The 15,687-nt window shown below is 41.9% G+C and overlaps 4 protein-coding genes across 4 annotated transcripts; 2 read left to right on the top strand and 2 right to left on the bottom strand.

Moving 5' to 3' along the window:
* Window positions 1-9,041: 9,041 nt before the first annotated feature.
* Window positions 9,042-9,722, top strand: LOC308372498 (histone H1-like; the record flags this gene model as incomplete). The annotated part of the gene is made up of 1 exon (XM_080847654.1): window positions 9,042-9,722. One exon carries the CDS (start codon window positions 9,042-9,044, stop codon window positions 9,645-9,647), a length of 606 nt encoding a protein of 201 aa, XP_080703780.1. The 3' UTR covers window positions 9,648-9,722.
* A 1,386-nt stretch (window positions 9,723-11,108) lies between these two features.
* LOC308378619 (histone H3.2) lies at window positions 11,109-11,519 on the top strand (the record flags this gene model as incomplete). The annotated part of the gene is made up of 1 exon (XM_080855564.1): window positions 11,109-11,519. One exon carries the CDS (start codon window positions 11,109-11,111, stop codon window positions 11,517-11,519), a length of 411 nt encoding a protein of 136 aa, XP_080711690.1.
* A 737-nt stretch (window positions 11,520-12,256) lies between these two features.
* LOC308372507 (histone H2B 1/2-like) lies at window positions 12,257-12,631 on the bottom strand (the record flags this gene model as incomplete). Its single annotated transcript, XM_080847663.1, has 1 exon — window positions 12,257-12,631. One exon carries the CDS (start codon window positions 12,629-12,631, stop codon window positions 12,257-12,259), a length of 375 nt encoding a protein of 124 aa, XP_080703789.1.
* An 833-nt stretch (window positions 12,632-13,464) lies between these two features.
* LOC308377206 (histone H4) lies at window positions 13,465-13,776 on the bottom strand (the record flags this gene model as incomplete). The annotated part of the gene is made up of 1 exon (XM_080853790.1): window positions 13,465-13,776. One exon carries the CDS (start codon window positions 13,774-13,776, stop codon window positions 13,465-13,467), a length of 312 nt encoding a protein of 103 aa, XP_080709916.1.
* Window positions 13,777-15,687: the final 1,911 nt, after the last annotated feature.

Raw genomic sequence — 15,687 nt, 5'->3', positions numbered from 1 at the left:
TCTGAGACGACAGCATCCACATCTTTGGAGAAAAAGTGTTGCCATGGTACTCCTCGGAACTCGTCTTTGTCGATGTCCGAAGCGTACGACTTTAAGGAACAGTAGCTGCGCACTGAAGCAACGAGCACATTCGTAACCGACTCAAAAGCGTTCATTTGAAATTCTACACTGGACAATCTCTTCAAGCTAGTCAGTGAGCAGGGCTTACTAAGCCCTCCAGTGAAATCCGTTCCTGACAGTTTTGAGGGATCGTCCTCATGGCATACATTGGAGCTAGAGCAAGCCATATCCTTCAACTGTAAGATTACGCGGTCTAACAAACAGCTCTTAGCACCCGGCAGCTCTAGTGAAGCCACCTGTTCACGGGGCAATTTTTGCTCCTGTCCAGAGATATAGGAGGCCACCACTCCTTTTAACACATTTCTGGTGCAGGCCTCCAGCTGAAGTGGGGTCAAAAGGCAACCGGTGTCACTCCGCACCCCGCCAATGTCAACTGACCTCTGTGCTTCAGCCACAGGAAGAGCTTGTCCACTCCTGCTGCTTGCCGGGAGCTCTGTTTCCTGTTCGTCTCCGGCAGACTGACCACCCGGGGCCAATGAAACGGATCCCTGTGGGTCCTCAGTTCTCAGTGTGGTGGCACAGTGTTGGAGAGTGGTTACTGTGGTAGCACAGTGTTGGCTCTGCTGGAGGGGAAGCCTGTTGAAGAAATCCTTCAGTGTCTTTTGGACTTTCCTATGAATCTTTGCTGCGGCCAACTGAACCGTTTCCTTCTTTTTCACACCGGAGACTCCGGGGAGATGATCGTCAGGAGACATGGGCTCATCCGCACATTCAGCAGACTGAGCCACCTTCTTCATCTCCTCCACGAATGTCTCGATGAGGATGGTGGCAGCTTCCTCGACGGGCTGGGGAGGTAACAACGAAGCCTCACTGCCAGCTCCAGGTGAGGCACTGGAAGGAGTACGAGGAGCAGAGTGCAATGTTTTAATTTTTCCAATGAGAGCATCACTGACCGCTTTCTTGGCCTTGCTGTGGAATTCCTCACTGGAAACAGTTTTGATGTTCTGCTCAGACCTCTGACTTTCACGCCGCACTTCCTTGGCCTCCTCTTCACCCTCCACATCAGAAATAACGCCCGTGGAACAGGCACATTGGCACGTAAGAGCGGGCACAGCTATTTTGATGCGTGCCAGACACCTTTTTGCCCATTCTCTCTTGGTCTCCTGGTCATCCAAACCTCTTTTCAAACCCTGGGTCACTGCAGTCATTGCTTCCCCCGCTGTTGAAGCCAAAGATGACTCGACGTCTCGCTCAGAAATGCAGACCGGGTCTTGTGCACTTGCGAACTCACTGAGCTTTCTGGATACCTCTTGGACCAGCTGCTCAGTGCTGGACTTCCTCCGTAGAGCAGCAGCTCTGGGTGACTTGGTACCAGTTCTCTTCATCTCGGCTAGGCTAACCTTAATGCTAACCACTATCTGCTGGACAATGGCATTGATCAGCTCTTCTGCATGTCCAGTGTTAGAGCCAATCACAAGCATTTTGCTCAGTGTGTCCTGAACGCTGCATTTTATATTGTCCTCGGAGACGCCAAGTTCACTCAGCAGAGAAGACTGGGACCTTGAAACGTTAATGCACTCTTATTAGTTTGTGTGACCCGAACTTTAAATCAAACATCTTTATATATCCATGTGTTGTTTTAATGTATCGTGTTTTCTAGGAGAAAGCAAGGTGTTAGGTTACCTATGTGTTCAACCCTTTAGATATTTACACTTTTACCCAAAATTTGAAAACAAACCTCTCAACATTCGCATGTTGTTTTAATGTATCGTGCTGTCGCATGGATTGAAACAGTTTTCTATGTGAAAGCAAGGTGTTACCTATATGTTAAACGCTTTAACTTACCTCTTTCTTGAGGAGCACAATGACTTTTTACTTTTACTTTTTACTTTGGGAATGATTTCCGTCAGGACCTCATTCTTCAGCACCATGATATCGGTTTCATCCTCAACATATGTGACAGAGGGAAGCTCTTGGGAGGCACTTTGGAAGCTCCTGGGCATCTCCCCCAGCATCTTAAGGAGAGCTGGGATGACCACCTGCATTGAGGTCAGGTCTACGTGCTTCACCAAGTCAATCAGGAGCTTGAAAAACTCTGCCTTGGTCATCTGTGTCATATGACAAGAACGAGGGTGTTAGAGCCATTTTCATATTGTTGTTCAGATTTAGACAATATATAATTTAGATTCATATTTAGTGATTGTTAATGATAGCATATTTGTATTTATAGTTCGCATTTCAATTCAAAGAAAATGTTAAGAACTATCTACTGATAGAAAGAAGGGAACTTTTAGCCAGGGAGTCAGTCGAGTTTGCTGCGAAACGGAAGTCTCGCAGTCTCATAGACACATGTGTATTGTGTATTGACAAGCTCCACTGACATTACTTCCTGGCAGTTCTGAGTGATCATCATCATTGCACACATGAGTATTGCTTAATGTGCACGCCCAAAACATAATTATGGGGTATTATTGCGGTGAAAAGTGTGTCATTATGACAAGTCTATGTGTAGATGCAGGCAGTGATACTTTAATGCATTTATATAAATGAAAACACTCACAGGATTAGCCATGACATCACGGAAGGTAATCCATTCCCTGTAGAAAATGAAAAGAATGATTTAGCATTGGAAATACATACATGCAAACATAGACGTGCCTCTGTAGTGAACATTGTGCATTTGATTTGAATACATAGAGATATATAGAGATTACGTGCAGAGGGAATGGATCAGATTTAGAGAATACCTGTCAGATAATCTGAGGGAAATGGTACTTACTCATCCTTTAGACCTGTCAAGTAATCTGACAGAAATGGAAACTTTTCCTGAAGCTCAAAGACACAGAGGTCTTTCTCTGCAGATTCCTCTGGAGAGGATTTCCCTGACAGAGACTGGGCCATGGTAGGAGTAGCTGAGAGAGAGAGAGAGAGAGAGAGAGAGAGAGAGAGAGAGAGAGAGAGAGAGAGAGAGAGAGAGAGAGAGAGAGAGAGAGAGAGAGAGAGAGAGAGAGAGAGAGAGAGAGAGAGAGAGAGAGAGAGAGAGAGAGAGAGACAGAGACACACACACACACACACACACACACACACACACACAGTGAGAGAGAGACAAAGAGACATATTTGTAATGGTAGCTGGTACAGAGCTGTGCAGCGAGTGAATCTCAGTCCCCCACAACACAGGTTGCATCCAGAGAGACAGAGACACACACACACACACACACACACACACACACACAGTGAGAGAGAGACAAAGAGACATATTTGTAATGGTAGCTGGTACAGAGCTGTGCAGCGAGTGAATCTCAGTCCCCCACAACACAGGTTGCATCCAAGTATATAAATGAATGTTGGTCTTAGATATATCATATAATAAGTACAAATATATAAATTAATGTTAGATTATGTTCAAACCATTTGATGTTTCTGCAATTGTACAACACCGTAAGCGCTGAAATGTTAAGACGTTAATGATATTAATCTAACCACTACTATCCCCAGACATGTCACCCTCTACCTTTATCAGATGTGTCTTCTGTCCACTTCATCTAACACAGTTTATTATATTTGATATTGTGCCATCAGAATATTGATTAAAACCGTACAACCTCCTCCACAAGTAAGGTCCCTCACCTCCAGCAGACTGGCTTGTGTCCACTGCAGCAGGTCTTCTACGGGGCCTTCTAGAAGACAATGAAATTCCCATTTAAAACCTGACACCAATAACATTAGACTATAAGATATCATTTAAGATATCATTTTACTCAAATATATAATTTTCTAATACATGCAATACTATGGGTATGGAAGTCAAAGGCTATACACAGTGTATAGGCCTACTTTAGTTAGCCACAGTTACGGTCAGTCAGACCAATCGAACGTATTACATTATTTTACTATCTAGGCTTTTTGAGTTATTGGATGAATCTATGATAAATCAAATCAGTTAAATAACATTAAAGTGTCTACAATGAAAACACCTACCTTATTCTCTATTGATATTCTCTGTTCTTTAAAATGTGTGTGCTCTCTATACTGTTTCATGAGAAGTGACTTACTAATTGTGCTACTAACTGTTTTACCTAATTGCCAACCATTATGACATCACAACCAGCAAGTGATGTCATACAACGGTTCCTTGGAGAATACAATTTATAATGTTTGTACTCAAATTCCACTTCAGACTGAGTCTACACTGAGCCAGGTACATTTGAAAACGCTGATTAAATGTAAAAAACGCTCTCCATCCACAGTATCATTTTTGTATCGTTTTCCAAATGCAGCACAAACCCGGCATCTACAGATTTATGCACCTCAGAAAGTGATTTTGAAAACAGATTTACCATGTGAACAGGATCACAGTCACAATGAACAATATAATATTGTAACAACAAACAATTTCCATTGAACTCATTATATCTTAAATAACTTGTAATGACTGGTGACTTATTCAGTGTCATATGTATTTATAAATGTTTACAATGTATGAATTATTACTGAATATTTAACCAAATGGTGTACACAAACATAAGAGGCATGGAAGGCACAATGCTATTGGCACAATGTATTGGCCATAGCACATTTGTAGATAGTATTTAACTGGAATTGACATTAAAAATAAAATGTAATAAGTAATTTACATTCTTTAAGTGATATTAATGTGCAATCAAAACACCTACCTTAATATATTGTGATATTCTGTGCACTTATAGAAAACAGTTCTTATACATGTGATTTCAGTATTGCTGTATGAGAAGTGAATAGAGTATTCAAGTCTTTATTGGGGTTTTCAACAAATTCCTTCCATGGAAACCTTTATTACATCACAGTCAGCAGGTGATGTCAGTACATTAGGACTACTTCAGCTCTCTATATTATGTGACTGCTGTCTGTAGGCATAACTGCAATTTATTTGAGCATAATTGCATAGAAATCATGAGACCTAGGATATGTATATCCCATGAAATATTATGGGGTGGGTGGGATGGGATCATAGGCTATACTGTAGGTGTGTGTGTGTGCCGGGTGTTCGAGTGTGTACAGGTGTCTGTGTTTTAGTCATTGGTCTGGCTGAACTGAAACAAAGACACTTGCTAGATGGAGGGCCTAAAGTGAAATTTAACACAAGGGACACAACAAACACTTTCACTAAGGTTATCTAGAAGTAGCCTATGACAGCACCAAATATCTAGGTAAATCCAACATTAGGCTAACCCATATATGTTATAGGCTACATCGACAAGTTCTACGTACAGAAGCCTATCAATGCCATATTGAGAAAGTGAGTAACGTTACATTGCATATCATATTCCAATGTCATCATTGATTACCTTAAATACACAGCAGGATGTGGTTAACTTATATCTGCTTCCACCTTACTATTGGACACGAATGTTTATAACGGTAACTAAAGTGACTAGCCAGCTCTCAACTTAATTAAGCTACCAAATACAGATACAAATAAACTACAGGTCAAAGGTCAAAGGTCACTTATGACTACTGGGTATGTTATTTGTTATACACACAGCCCGTTGTTCCACCGATCTCCTTTTAACCGTTTTGTGATTGATTCCATTAAGTTCCGCCCAGACCAGTGATGGCCGTAGATTACGAAAACAAAGACGAATGCGGTGTTCATATGTTTATGGTACCACTGCCACCTCCATCATACTGCCTTTATGCATGATAGAAACTTAAGTATCACAAAACAAAATGTCAAATAGACAGAGTTGAAATATAATTAAACTACATACAGCGTTACCTTCACAGCAAGAAGCCAACTTCAATTTACTACATTACATGGTAACAAATGTTGGCTGTCCAGCATAGAATTAGAAAATATTCATCATTAGTTATGGCACATTTTACATTAACTGGTTCACATTTTATTTAATACAATTACAGTTAAGAGCCTGACATCCAGTACATGAGCTTATATCAGTCTGTCTAGGGCGTATCTCCCTGACGGTAGTTACGTTAGTTATGATATTTCGCATGTAGCTTACGCATGTCATGAAGCTGTGCATCCTTGATTTTGAAGATTTTTGAATTTATAGTTTGTGAGATATTTGTATTTTACCGTTTCCCGTAGGAAACAATGGGTTATCGTTTCCCGTCCCGTCGGCACTATGGGTAGTGACGTCACAATCAAACAATAAAGCCTAGCAGTATTAAACTATCCTGCCTTCACTCAAAGTTCAGAATAGCGTTGGATACGATAAGGAGGTCCGCATTCAAATTCTTCTTGGTGAACAGATACAGACTTTTGCTCAGGTAATCTTAAGACAGTGATTGATTTTATCTATTCGTTTATATAAGCTTCTTTATATTAAGTTTTAAAGTAATGTCTAGAGTTGTACAGTCATCTAACAGACAGGGAATAGTAATCCACGCGTAATCCAAACGCGAACGATAAAATAGAAATATCTCGCGAACTATGAATTCAGAGAGAGAGTTGTATAGAGTAAAATTCATGCGTTTTGCATATGCCATGAATAAGTGCTGTAATCACAGTCACATTTCAACCATGCTTATGAAATGAGTTTGCCAAGTTGTAAGTCAAATAAGTGCAGAAATGTACTGTAAAAATACGCTATACTAATGAACAATATAAATATTTTGATAAGCCTCGGAGGCTTTCAGATTGTCCATTGCTTTCCCATCTGTTGCTATGGAGTCCACGAAATACGCGCAAATCTCGCTGTAAATTATGTTGGGCCCACGTCGTCATGTTATCCTCCCAGTCCTGCACTGAATTCGGGTGGGGGATAGTAACGCCATCTCCAGTCAGAGTATTTAAACTATGTTCCCATTGTAAGGACATAATTAGATTACGATCTGTCTGAGAATGGGCTGTCAAAGCTAGCATCATCGAAGTCATACAGTAGCCTACAGTACAGTAGGCTACATACATTCAATAAAATGAACCTACATTTGAGTCCAACTGCATGACCATTCTTACCCTACACTTACCCTTACAATAAAGAAGTGATCCTATTTCAACCATAACTTCATTTTAAATCATTTCTTTCTTCATGACATTTAGTTTATAGTTTAGACAGCAACTTTGACATCTATATTCAACTGCATCCACTACATAATCTCAAACTTTATTTGTTGGTATATCTCCAAAAAGGCTAACATTAAAACATTTCTTAATGAAAAGGAAACATGCATCACAATAATACTTCAGTGTAACCTGTACCTATGTGGAGTGCAAATATGTCTTGCTATTACATTACTCAACAGCTACACATACGTCTGCTAACACTAGAATGCATGATTCCTACGGGCACTGCACTAGTATGATATAATATAAAATAATTATTATCTACACACATACTATGGAACTGAAAAATCACAATTTCACAATTGTGCCACACCATGCCATGTTACCTTAGCTTGACAACTCAAAAAAGTATTCAGATTGTTCAGGTCAATAATACATTAAAATGAACAGATATCCAAATGTTAAAGAATCCAAACCCCTACCTTATTCTCGTGTGATAGTATACAGTTAAAATTCCAGTTGCATTTTTTTATCAATATATTCCTTACATTAGCATTTGATTATGTTCTGGCCCGCAATTCACTGGCTTAGAAACATGGGCATGAGGCCCGACCACTGTTCAAGGCTACTGTGCCTACCTTATTTCACTGTGTGTTCTAGTCCAAACAATCTTGATGTGTTAAAATCAGTCTACTACGGTATGCGAGCTGTACGCTATGGATACATCGCTTTGCAGACATGAGATTATAAAGTGGTTACCCGTTATGAGTTATGACATCACAATGAGAACGCGATGATGGTGTTTGCGCGACTGCAACCTAGACAACCTAGTTCGCCATATGGAACGAACGATGGCGGTAAGAATGTCGTTATGATGACGCGGGCTATTAACTTGATAAACTTCAGCCACTACTCTGTACGGGTATTGCGCCTCGGTCCACTCCTTTAGCCTTATATTTAGCAGGCTTTGCAAAATATTACCTCAAGCTAGCCTAGGACTGGAAACGTATGATATTCTTTGAAATAATCTAAAACGTCGTGGTCCGCCCGTGTAACGCATTTGGTTATACACAGGCTATTGCACTATTGGCTGTCCCACGAGTAAAGGCTTATTCTGCCAATCAATTGAAAAGCTTTGCGTTCTAGTTTACCACAACATGTTTCCTCGAATATATTTGACTTGGACCTGGCCAAAGAACACAGTCCACAATTTACAAACATCCTATTACTTCAGCCAGTGCATCCAGTCCAGCGCACCAAACAATCGAGGAATTCGGTTTTGTCTTATAGCCTGTAACTTTTCGACAATTTATCTACCAGCGTGTAGGCTACATCAACATAAACGTGGACTTTATTAGGCCCACCAATATGTTGATAAGGTTTTGTGGTCCAAAAATATTTTCTATGGACCGTTGTTCTTTGTAAGGGATTGTCTTCTGCGTAGCTCGAGCCGACTGAACAGGCATGGCGTCTCTGTGTTTTACATCGTCTAAAAAACTGTTGTTTTAAAACACGTAGCTCACACACCGGAACATATTATCTCTCGTATAACTAACTAAGCCTTATTTCTTCATTAGCTGATGTTTATTTCTTGACCATAACATAATTTAGTTATTTGTATGCATGTAAATGTTACGCAAAATGAACAGTGATTGCTCGAGACACACGCCGACTTCTGCTGTTGATGCGTTTTTGTAACGAGCATTTACCCGGAGATTTAGCCTCGGATAGTTTAATCTTGAGAAAAGGTTTCATATGACTGAAGAAATGTATTTTTGACTTTTTATTTCATTCCGCTGGTTTCGTATTTTTACAAAATGTGAGAACAGAAAACACAATCAGGCGCACCAAGGAGGCAAGTCGACTGTGAGCGTATAGGGTTGAGTCTAAAAGGTTCTCATAGCGACTTTAATACCAATCCACTTCCATGGGATTTGTTCATTCTGAATAACAGTGTTAGTACTCTCGGATCTACAATGGCAGAAGTTGCTCCAGCACCCGCCCCTGCTCCGGCTAAATCCCCGAAGAAGAAGGCACCCAGACCGAAGAAAACTGGTCCTAGTGTGGGTGAACTCGTCGTCAAGGCTATTTCTGCTTCCAAAGAGAAGAAAGGGATTTCCCTAGCTGCGCTGAAGAAGGCTTTGGTGGCTGGCGGATACGACGTTGAAAAGAATAACGCTCGTGTGAAGGTGGCCATCAAGAGTCTTGTTACTAAGGGAACGCTGGTCCAGACCAAAGGAACAGGCGCCTCCGGCTCCTTCAAGCTGAACAAGAAACAGGCAGAGGAGAAGAAGGTCGTTAAGAAGGCAGCCCCTAAAGCCAAGAAGCCAGCAGCGAAGAAACCGGTTGCAGCAAAGAAGCCCAAGAAGGCAGTGGCCAAGAAACCTGCTGCTGCCAAAAAGTCACCGAAGAAAGTGAAGAAACCCGCAGCGCTCAAAAAGGCCACAAAGAGCCCCAAGAAGGCAACGAAGCCCGTCGTAGCTAAGGCAACCAAGAGCCCTAAAAAGGTTAAGGCAGCTAAACCCAAGGTTGCGAAGCCTAAAACAGTTAAACCGAAGAAGGCAGCTCCCAAGAAGAAGTAAATCTTCCAAGTGTATGCTACTTTCTAAATTCAAAAGGCTCTTTTAAGAGCCACCCAACCATATCATTGAAATGCATATTCTAAAGTATTACTATGGGTATCATCTTTATGAACAACACATATTCGAGTATCGAATGTACAAAATTCCAGAATATAGTTCCAGATATCCGCATCGATAAGTGGAAGCAGTATTCCAAATGTATAGGCCTTGCGAATCGTGATTTCTATTGTAGTGATTTGTTTTATGTACAGCTTAATGTTTTGTGTAAACTTTTAGCGAGGATATTTCTTTTGTATAGATCCTAATGAGTGGAGTCAAAGAGGCGGTAGCGGAAAGAACAGAAGGCGGCAGTGAATGTAGGCTGGGCTTGTAGTACCACAGTGAGACACGATTGGCTCTAAGCATCCTCACATCAGCAAGTGAAGCTCTGAGCTAGTAGTATGCCTATGTCAATGCTGCCCGCATGAATAGAATGGTTCTCTTTTTTGGTCATTGTCGCAACGAGAAACTTACTTCTATACCTAGAAAAATTAGCGAGAGAGGGCTAAATTAAAAATGGATAAAGAGCACTTTTAAGGACCACCAAAACGTTACCGTTCAAAAACAGTGCAAAGCACTGCCAAATTGAACTGGCAAAAACAACCACGAGTCGATCTAGTCGAGGTACTCTTAACCAATTAATGCAGTTCAATACCACACATTTACGAAAACAAAATGTTCCTGCATAAAATGTGTCACTAAGTTCACTTATTTTAGCAAGGAATACACAATGTCTCCAAGTCAAAGGTTTTGCAGTGATTAACAAGGACATCAAAACACTGTTGTTACAACATAATTCCATCAGATAAAATGCTCCGAAATATTTCCAAACATTATTTATCATAACTACAGGCATACATGTTATTGTGTACTATAAGTATCATTCATTTATCATACCATGCCTATTCACTAATGTGGTAAACAAATGTGTAGAAGGCCAAATGCCACTGGTCAGCATATAAAAACCAGAATCTACAGCATTACTGAATGCTTTTATTCAGAATTAAGTGAGTGAGAAATACACAAGCATGTTTATGGGTGGGGGGCAGGGAATAAGGCCATGCGTATACTACTTTCACAAATCAGAGTGGCAGGCTATTAAGTGTAGTACAACATATTATTATGGACAATAATTGATACAGGATACACTCTGTGTTGTTCAGCCGATGATTTTGTTCTGTGGTGACTTTTTGGGGGTATTTTAGGCTACTTACATTGACATATTATGTTGCAAACAGAGACGTCATCTGCGGAGCCGTTTGTGCGTGGGTGTATTCACATGTTTGAAATTGTGGCGCCATCCGGAAATTGTGTATCTCGCCCAATCATTGGGGAGAAAAACACCAGGGGGCGAGCGTGTTTGGAGTATATATATGACTGCCTAGTCAAGAACGTGTATTGCGGAGAACTCGGCGTGTTACAATGGCAAGAACAAAGCAAACAGCACGTAAATCAACTGGCGGCAAAGCCCCAAGAAAGCAGCTCGCCACCAAGGCTGCGCGTAAAAGCGCACCAGCTACCGGTGGCGTGAAGAAGCCCCATCGTTACAGGCCCGGTACCGTGGCTCTGAGAGAGATCCGCCGTTACCAGAAGTCCACTGAGCTGCTGATCCGCAAGCTGCCCTTCCAGCGTCTGGTCAGAGAGATCGCTCAGGACTTCAAGACCGACCTGCGTTTCCAGAGCTCTGCCGTCATGGCTCTTCAGGAGGCTAGCGAGGCTTACCTAGTTGGTCTGTTCGAGGACACCAACCTGTGCGCCATCCACGCCAAGAGGGTCACCATCATGCCCAAGGACATCCAGCTGGCCCGTCGCATCCGTGGGGAGCGTGCTTAAGTTCATTCATCACTCTAGAAATCAAAAGGCTCTTTTAAGAGCCACCAAACTGTCGATCAAAGCTCTATTCCGTTTAGTTGTCAATGGTGACATACACGATGCTCAGTGTGTTCTGCACTAAATTCTATTTACAGTTCGTGACCTTTCAAAACGTGTTGTTTTATGAATTAAGCAGCATCTGCACCTTTTTTACTTTCACAACTACTCACGTTTGCCAGGTCTTGAATATAACACATTGCATCCATGGGCAACGTGCTTAAATAATTCACTATCCTTTTACATGTGGAACACTCCAGATATACTAATGCAACATTTGCCTACTAGCGACATTTTCACGCATGACTCTTTTGTGCCATACGTGCATCAAAGCAACAGTTCCACTGTGAGAGTGGAGTGTGCGTATTTTTTATTGAGGCTTATACACCACTAAAAGGTTGACCACTGGCTAAGAAAATACAAGCTTTTGTGACACATTTCAGCTGTATCACAACAAGGCCATTTAGCGACGCTTGGGGTCGCCATTCACATTAAACGCAGGTCATGAACATGCCTTATCTGTGCGCAAAGAATCCATGGCCTTTTTAGTCAAACTCACCCTTGTCTTGTATTATTGTAAGAGAAATAGTGTGGAGAGAATTAAACGGTTTACATGAAACAAAGCATTGGAATGACTTTTCAAGGAAGAGGTGGGTGGCTCTTAAAAGAGCCTTTGGGTTGGTGTGCGTAAAGAGAAGTCTTTACTTGGAGCTGGTGTACTTGGTGACGGCCTTGGTTCCCTCAGACACGGCGTGCTTGGCCAGCTCACCGGGCAGAAGCAGACGCACTGCGGTCTGGATCTCCCTGGAGGTGATGGTGGAACGCTTGTTGTAGTGAGCCAGACGGGAAGACTCTCCAGCGATGCGCTCGAAGATGTCGTTCACGAAAGAGTTCATGATTCCCATCGCCTTAGAGGAGATACCGGTATCGGGGTGGACCTGCTTCAGCACCTTGTACACGTAGATGGCATAGCTCTCCTTCCTGGTCTTTCGGCGCTTCTTGCCTCCTTTTCCTGCAGCCTTTGTCACTGCTTTCTTTGATCCTTTCTTGGGTGCTGGCTTCGCTACTTCAGGCATGATGTATCACTGTCTATGGCAAACAGAATATAGCTGCTTCAGTGAGGTTGTGACTTGTTTATACAAAGTGCTATGCAAATGACTGACTGCGTCACTTCAGACTCCTGTGTCCAGAATTCTCTGTAATTTCCCTCCAACACCAAGCGCCCAGGCACAGTTGGTCAATTTGTAGCGAAGGGGGCGGTCAATGAAACAACTCCAGCCCCCACAGATCAGCAGTTACCCCCTCCCCTTCTTTTGTCTCATTCCCCGCACTTTTCGTTGAAATGGAGAAAATCCTACGAAATAGATGTATGCCAAATGTATAGATATACATATATAAACTAGCCTTAGATTGCGTAATCAATTACTTGTGTTTTGTTTCTGGAGATTCTGCCATTTTTACGCACATATGTGAGTCGTGGTATGAGCCCAATGTTACACCAAGTTTGCAAGAATTATAAATTCACAAAACTTCGATCCAAAGAGAACATTTATTTACGTCGCGCCGTACGCATCCGGGCGAGGAGAGGGGTTCTTGTTTTTATATCACACCATTAAATGCAAGGTAGCTTACGGACAGAAATGAATGTACTGATCTAATCACGTTAGGCACGTCTGTTGTTTATATAATATAGTGATGTGGCAAATGGTCTGATCATAATCTTGCCATTTATTTGCACCAATGATAGAATCTCCTGCCAGATCTGAGTTATTAGAATCCCCATTCAAGGGGAACACTTTTATATTGTCGGTTGGTGTCACGCCATCAACGTTGGGATACAGCCTTTGTAAAGCAATTGGGTGGCTCTTAAAAGAGCCTTTGGGTTCAGTTTGAATGTGTGATCAAATCTTTATCCGCCGAAGCCGTACAGAGTGCGGCCCTGACGCTTCAGAGCATAGACCACATCCATGGCGGTCACGGTCTTTCTCTTGGCGTGTTCGGTGTAGGTGACGGCATCACGGATGACATTCTCCAGGAAAACCTTCAGCACACCACGAGTCTCCTCGTAGATGAGGCCGGAGATACGCTTCACGCCACCACGGCGAGCCAGACGACGGATTGCTGGCTTTGTGATACCCTGGATGTTATCACGGAGAACCTTGCGATGACGCTTAGCGCCCCCTTTACCGAGTCCCTTGCCTCCTTTGCCTCTGCCAGACATGATTTCAGGTTGTCTTCTGTATTGTTACAGTCAAAAGATATACCTCATTGCGCTGCAGTGAGCGTACTCATGCTCAATGAGAGGACGTTGGTGAAGACTACTAAACACTCCCCTTTGCTTGTCCCTCCTTTTCAGAATGGAGAGTACCCACAGCCCCACCCACCCCCAACAAAAGTAGCAAAGTACACAGAGGCACCAAAATTGATACTTTGATACACGCTTCTGATTGTTACAAGTTACAAGTATTTCATTTGTCAGATGCACAAAATGACACAGGGACTGTGATTCTTACAGTTTTTCAAGATTGCTAAAACACATTTCTTGAAACAGTCACCCATTTTCTCGAAACTGTAAACACAAAACCTCAAAACAGTTTTACCTGTGCTCAAAATAAAACACTGCTCTCAAGTCATAAACAAAGTGATCAAAATGATATACACTTTCAAGTAAACAATACACCAAAAAATAGAAAACACATTGTTCAAAACATCTCAGGGAGAAATACATTATTAATCTTAATCAAATTTCCTATTTATCCATCATTGTCTTTTGATGAATGAAAACATGTTCTCTCATAATAACTACAAATGTATCAGAAATAACTACTCTGCTTTGCTCTAACTTTGGTTGTTTCGTTCCCCTCCTTGTACCCCATATACGTAGTACTGTACCCTGCATCTCACTACTCACAACTCACTCCGGTGCTTTGTTGATATGAACCTGCAACCAGTCAAACTCTATTGAACAGTCAGTACTGGTACTGTAACCAATAGAAAGCACAATGTTCAGGGCCATACAACTTGTTTATTGTGCATTATACAGCCTACAATGCACTGTAGGCCTACTACAGTATACCTACACTACTACTCCTCTTCCTCCTCGCGGCCACCTAGCATACACACTCATTCTCGTCCTCTCACATTGTTTCTTCTATCCATTCTCAGACATTCTCCTCCCCACCTTCAACAACCTGTTTGCACTCTAAACTGGCTGATATTGGTTGTGGCACATCATTTGATACAAGTGGAATACAGTTTGAGTGGTTGTGTTCAATCAATGACATTTATTCTCTCTTTGTATCTGATGGTTGCCACTTGTGTTTACCAGAATGGATGACATGTGAATTATAGTGCAGAATGTGTTTTGAGACTGAGAATGTGTTTAGAGTTTTGCTGAAAAGTTAAAGTGAGATCTGCAAATTGTGTTTTATCATGTGGAATAGTTTAAGGTATTGACAACAGACTGCACAATTAGCTACATGAGTTCATGCAACTGAGACCTTTGTAATGGGCTCATGACATTAATAAGGTTTTTATTAATCTGACCTGGATACAAAGTGATCTAATGAAACACAACAAGCCCACACCATATGTGCTTATGTTTGTGCTGGTGCGTGTGCGAGTGCGTGTGCGTGTGCTTGTGCGTGTGTGTGTGCGTGTGCGTGTGTCTGTGTGTGCATGCGTGAGTGCGTGCTTGTATGTGTGTAACTCTTCTGCTACTGTGCAGACTACTGTATGTCTCCTGCTTTATATCTTGGCCAGGAGTGGTTGTGAGTGACACAGCAGCCAAGTAGACCCATCATTCTCAACTCACAATAATCCCACAAACAGACAGCGAGACAGAGAGACAGACAGACACAAACTCTCACACAAACACAGACACTCTCACACATACACATACAAAGACACTCACACACACACAGGGCTGTAGTGGAGGGTAAACGCACGTAAACGCCGTTTATGCACCTCTGGAATTTTGGAAATAGCGTTTACGCACCTATTACAGTTTTTTACAATTGCTAAAACACTAAAACCCACTGGCTGAACAAAGTTCTCAGTTGCCTGAACTCATGAAGCTAATTGTGCAGTTTGTGGTCAATACCTTAAACTATTTCTCATGGTAAAACACAAT

The sequence above is a fragment of the Sprattus sprattus genome, assembly GCF_963457725.1.
Source record: "Sprattus sprattus genome assembly, chromosome: 1".
Classification (NCBI taxonomy): domain Eukaryota; kingdom Metazoa; phylum Chordata; class Actinopteri; order Clupeiformes; family Clupeidae; genus Sprattus; species Sprattus sprattus.
The sequence above is the reverse complement of the archived record's forward strand: the minus strand, read 5'-3'. Positions and strand labels throughout refer to the sequence as shown.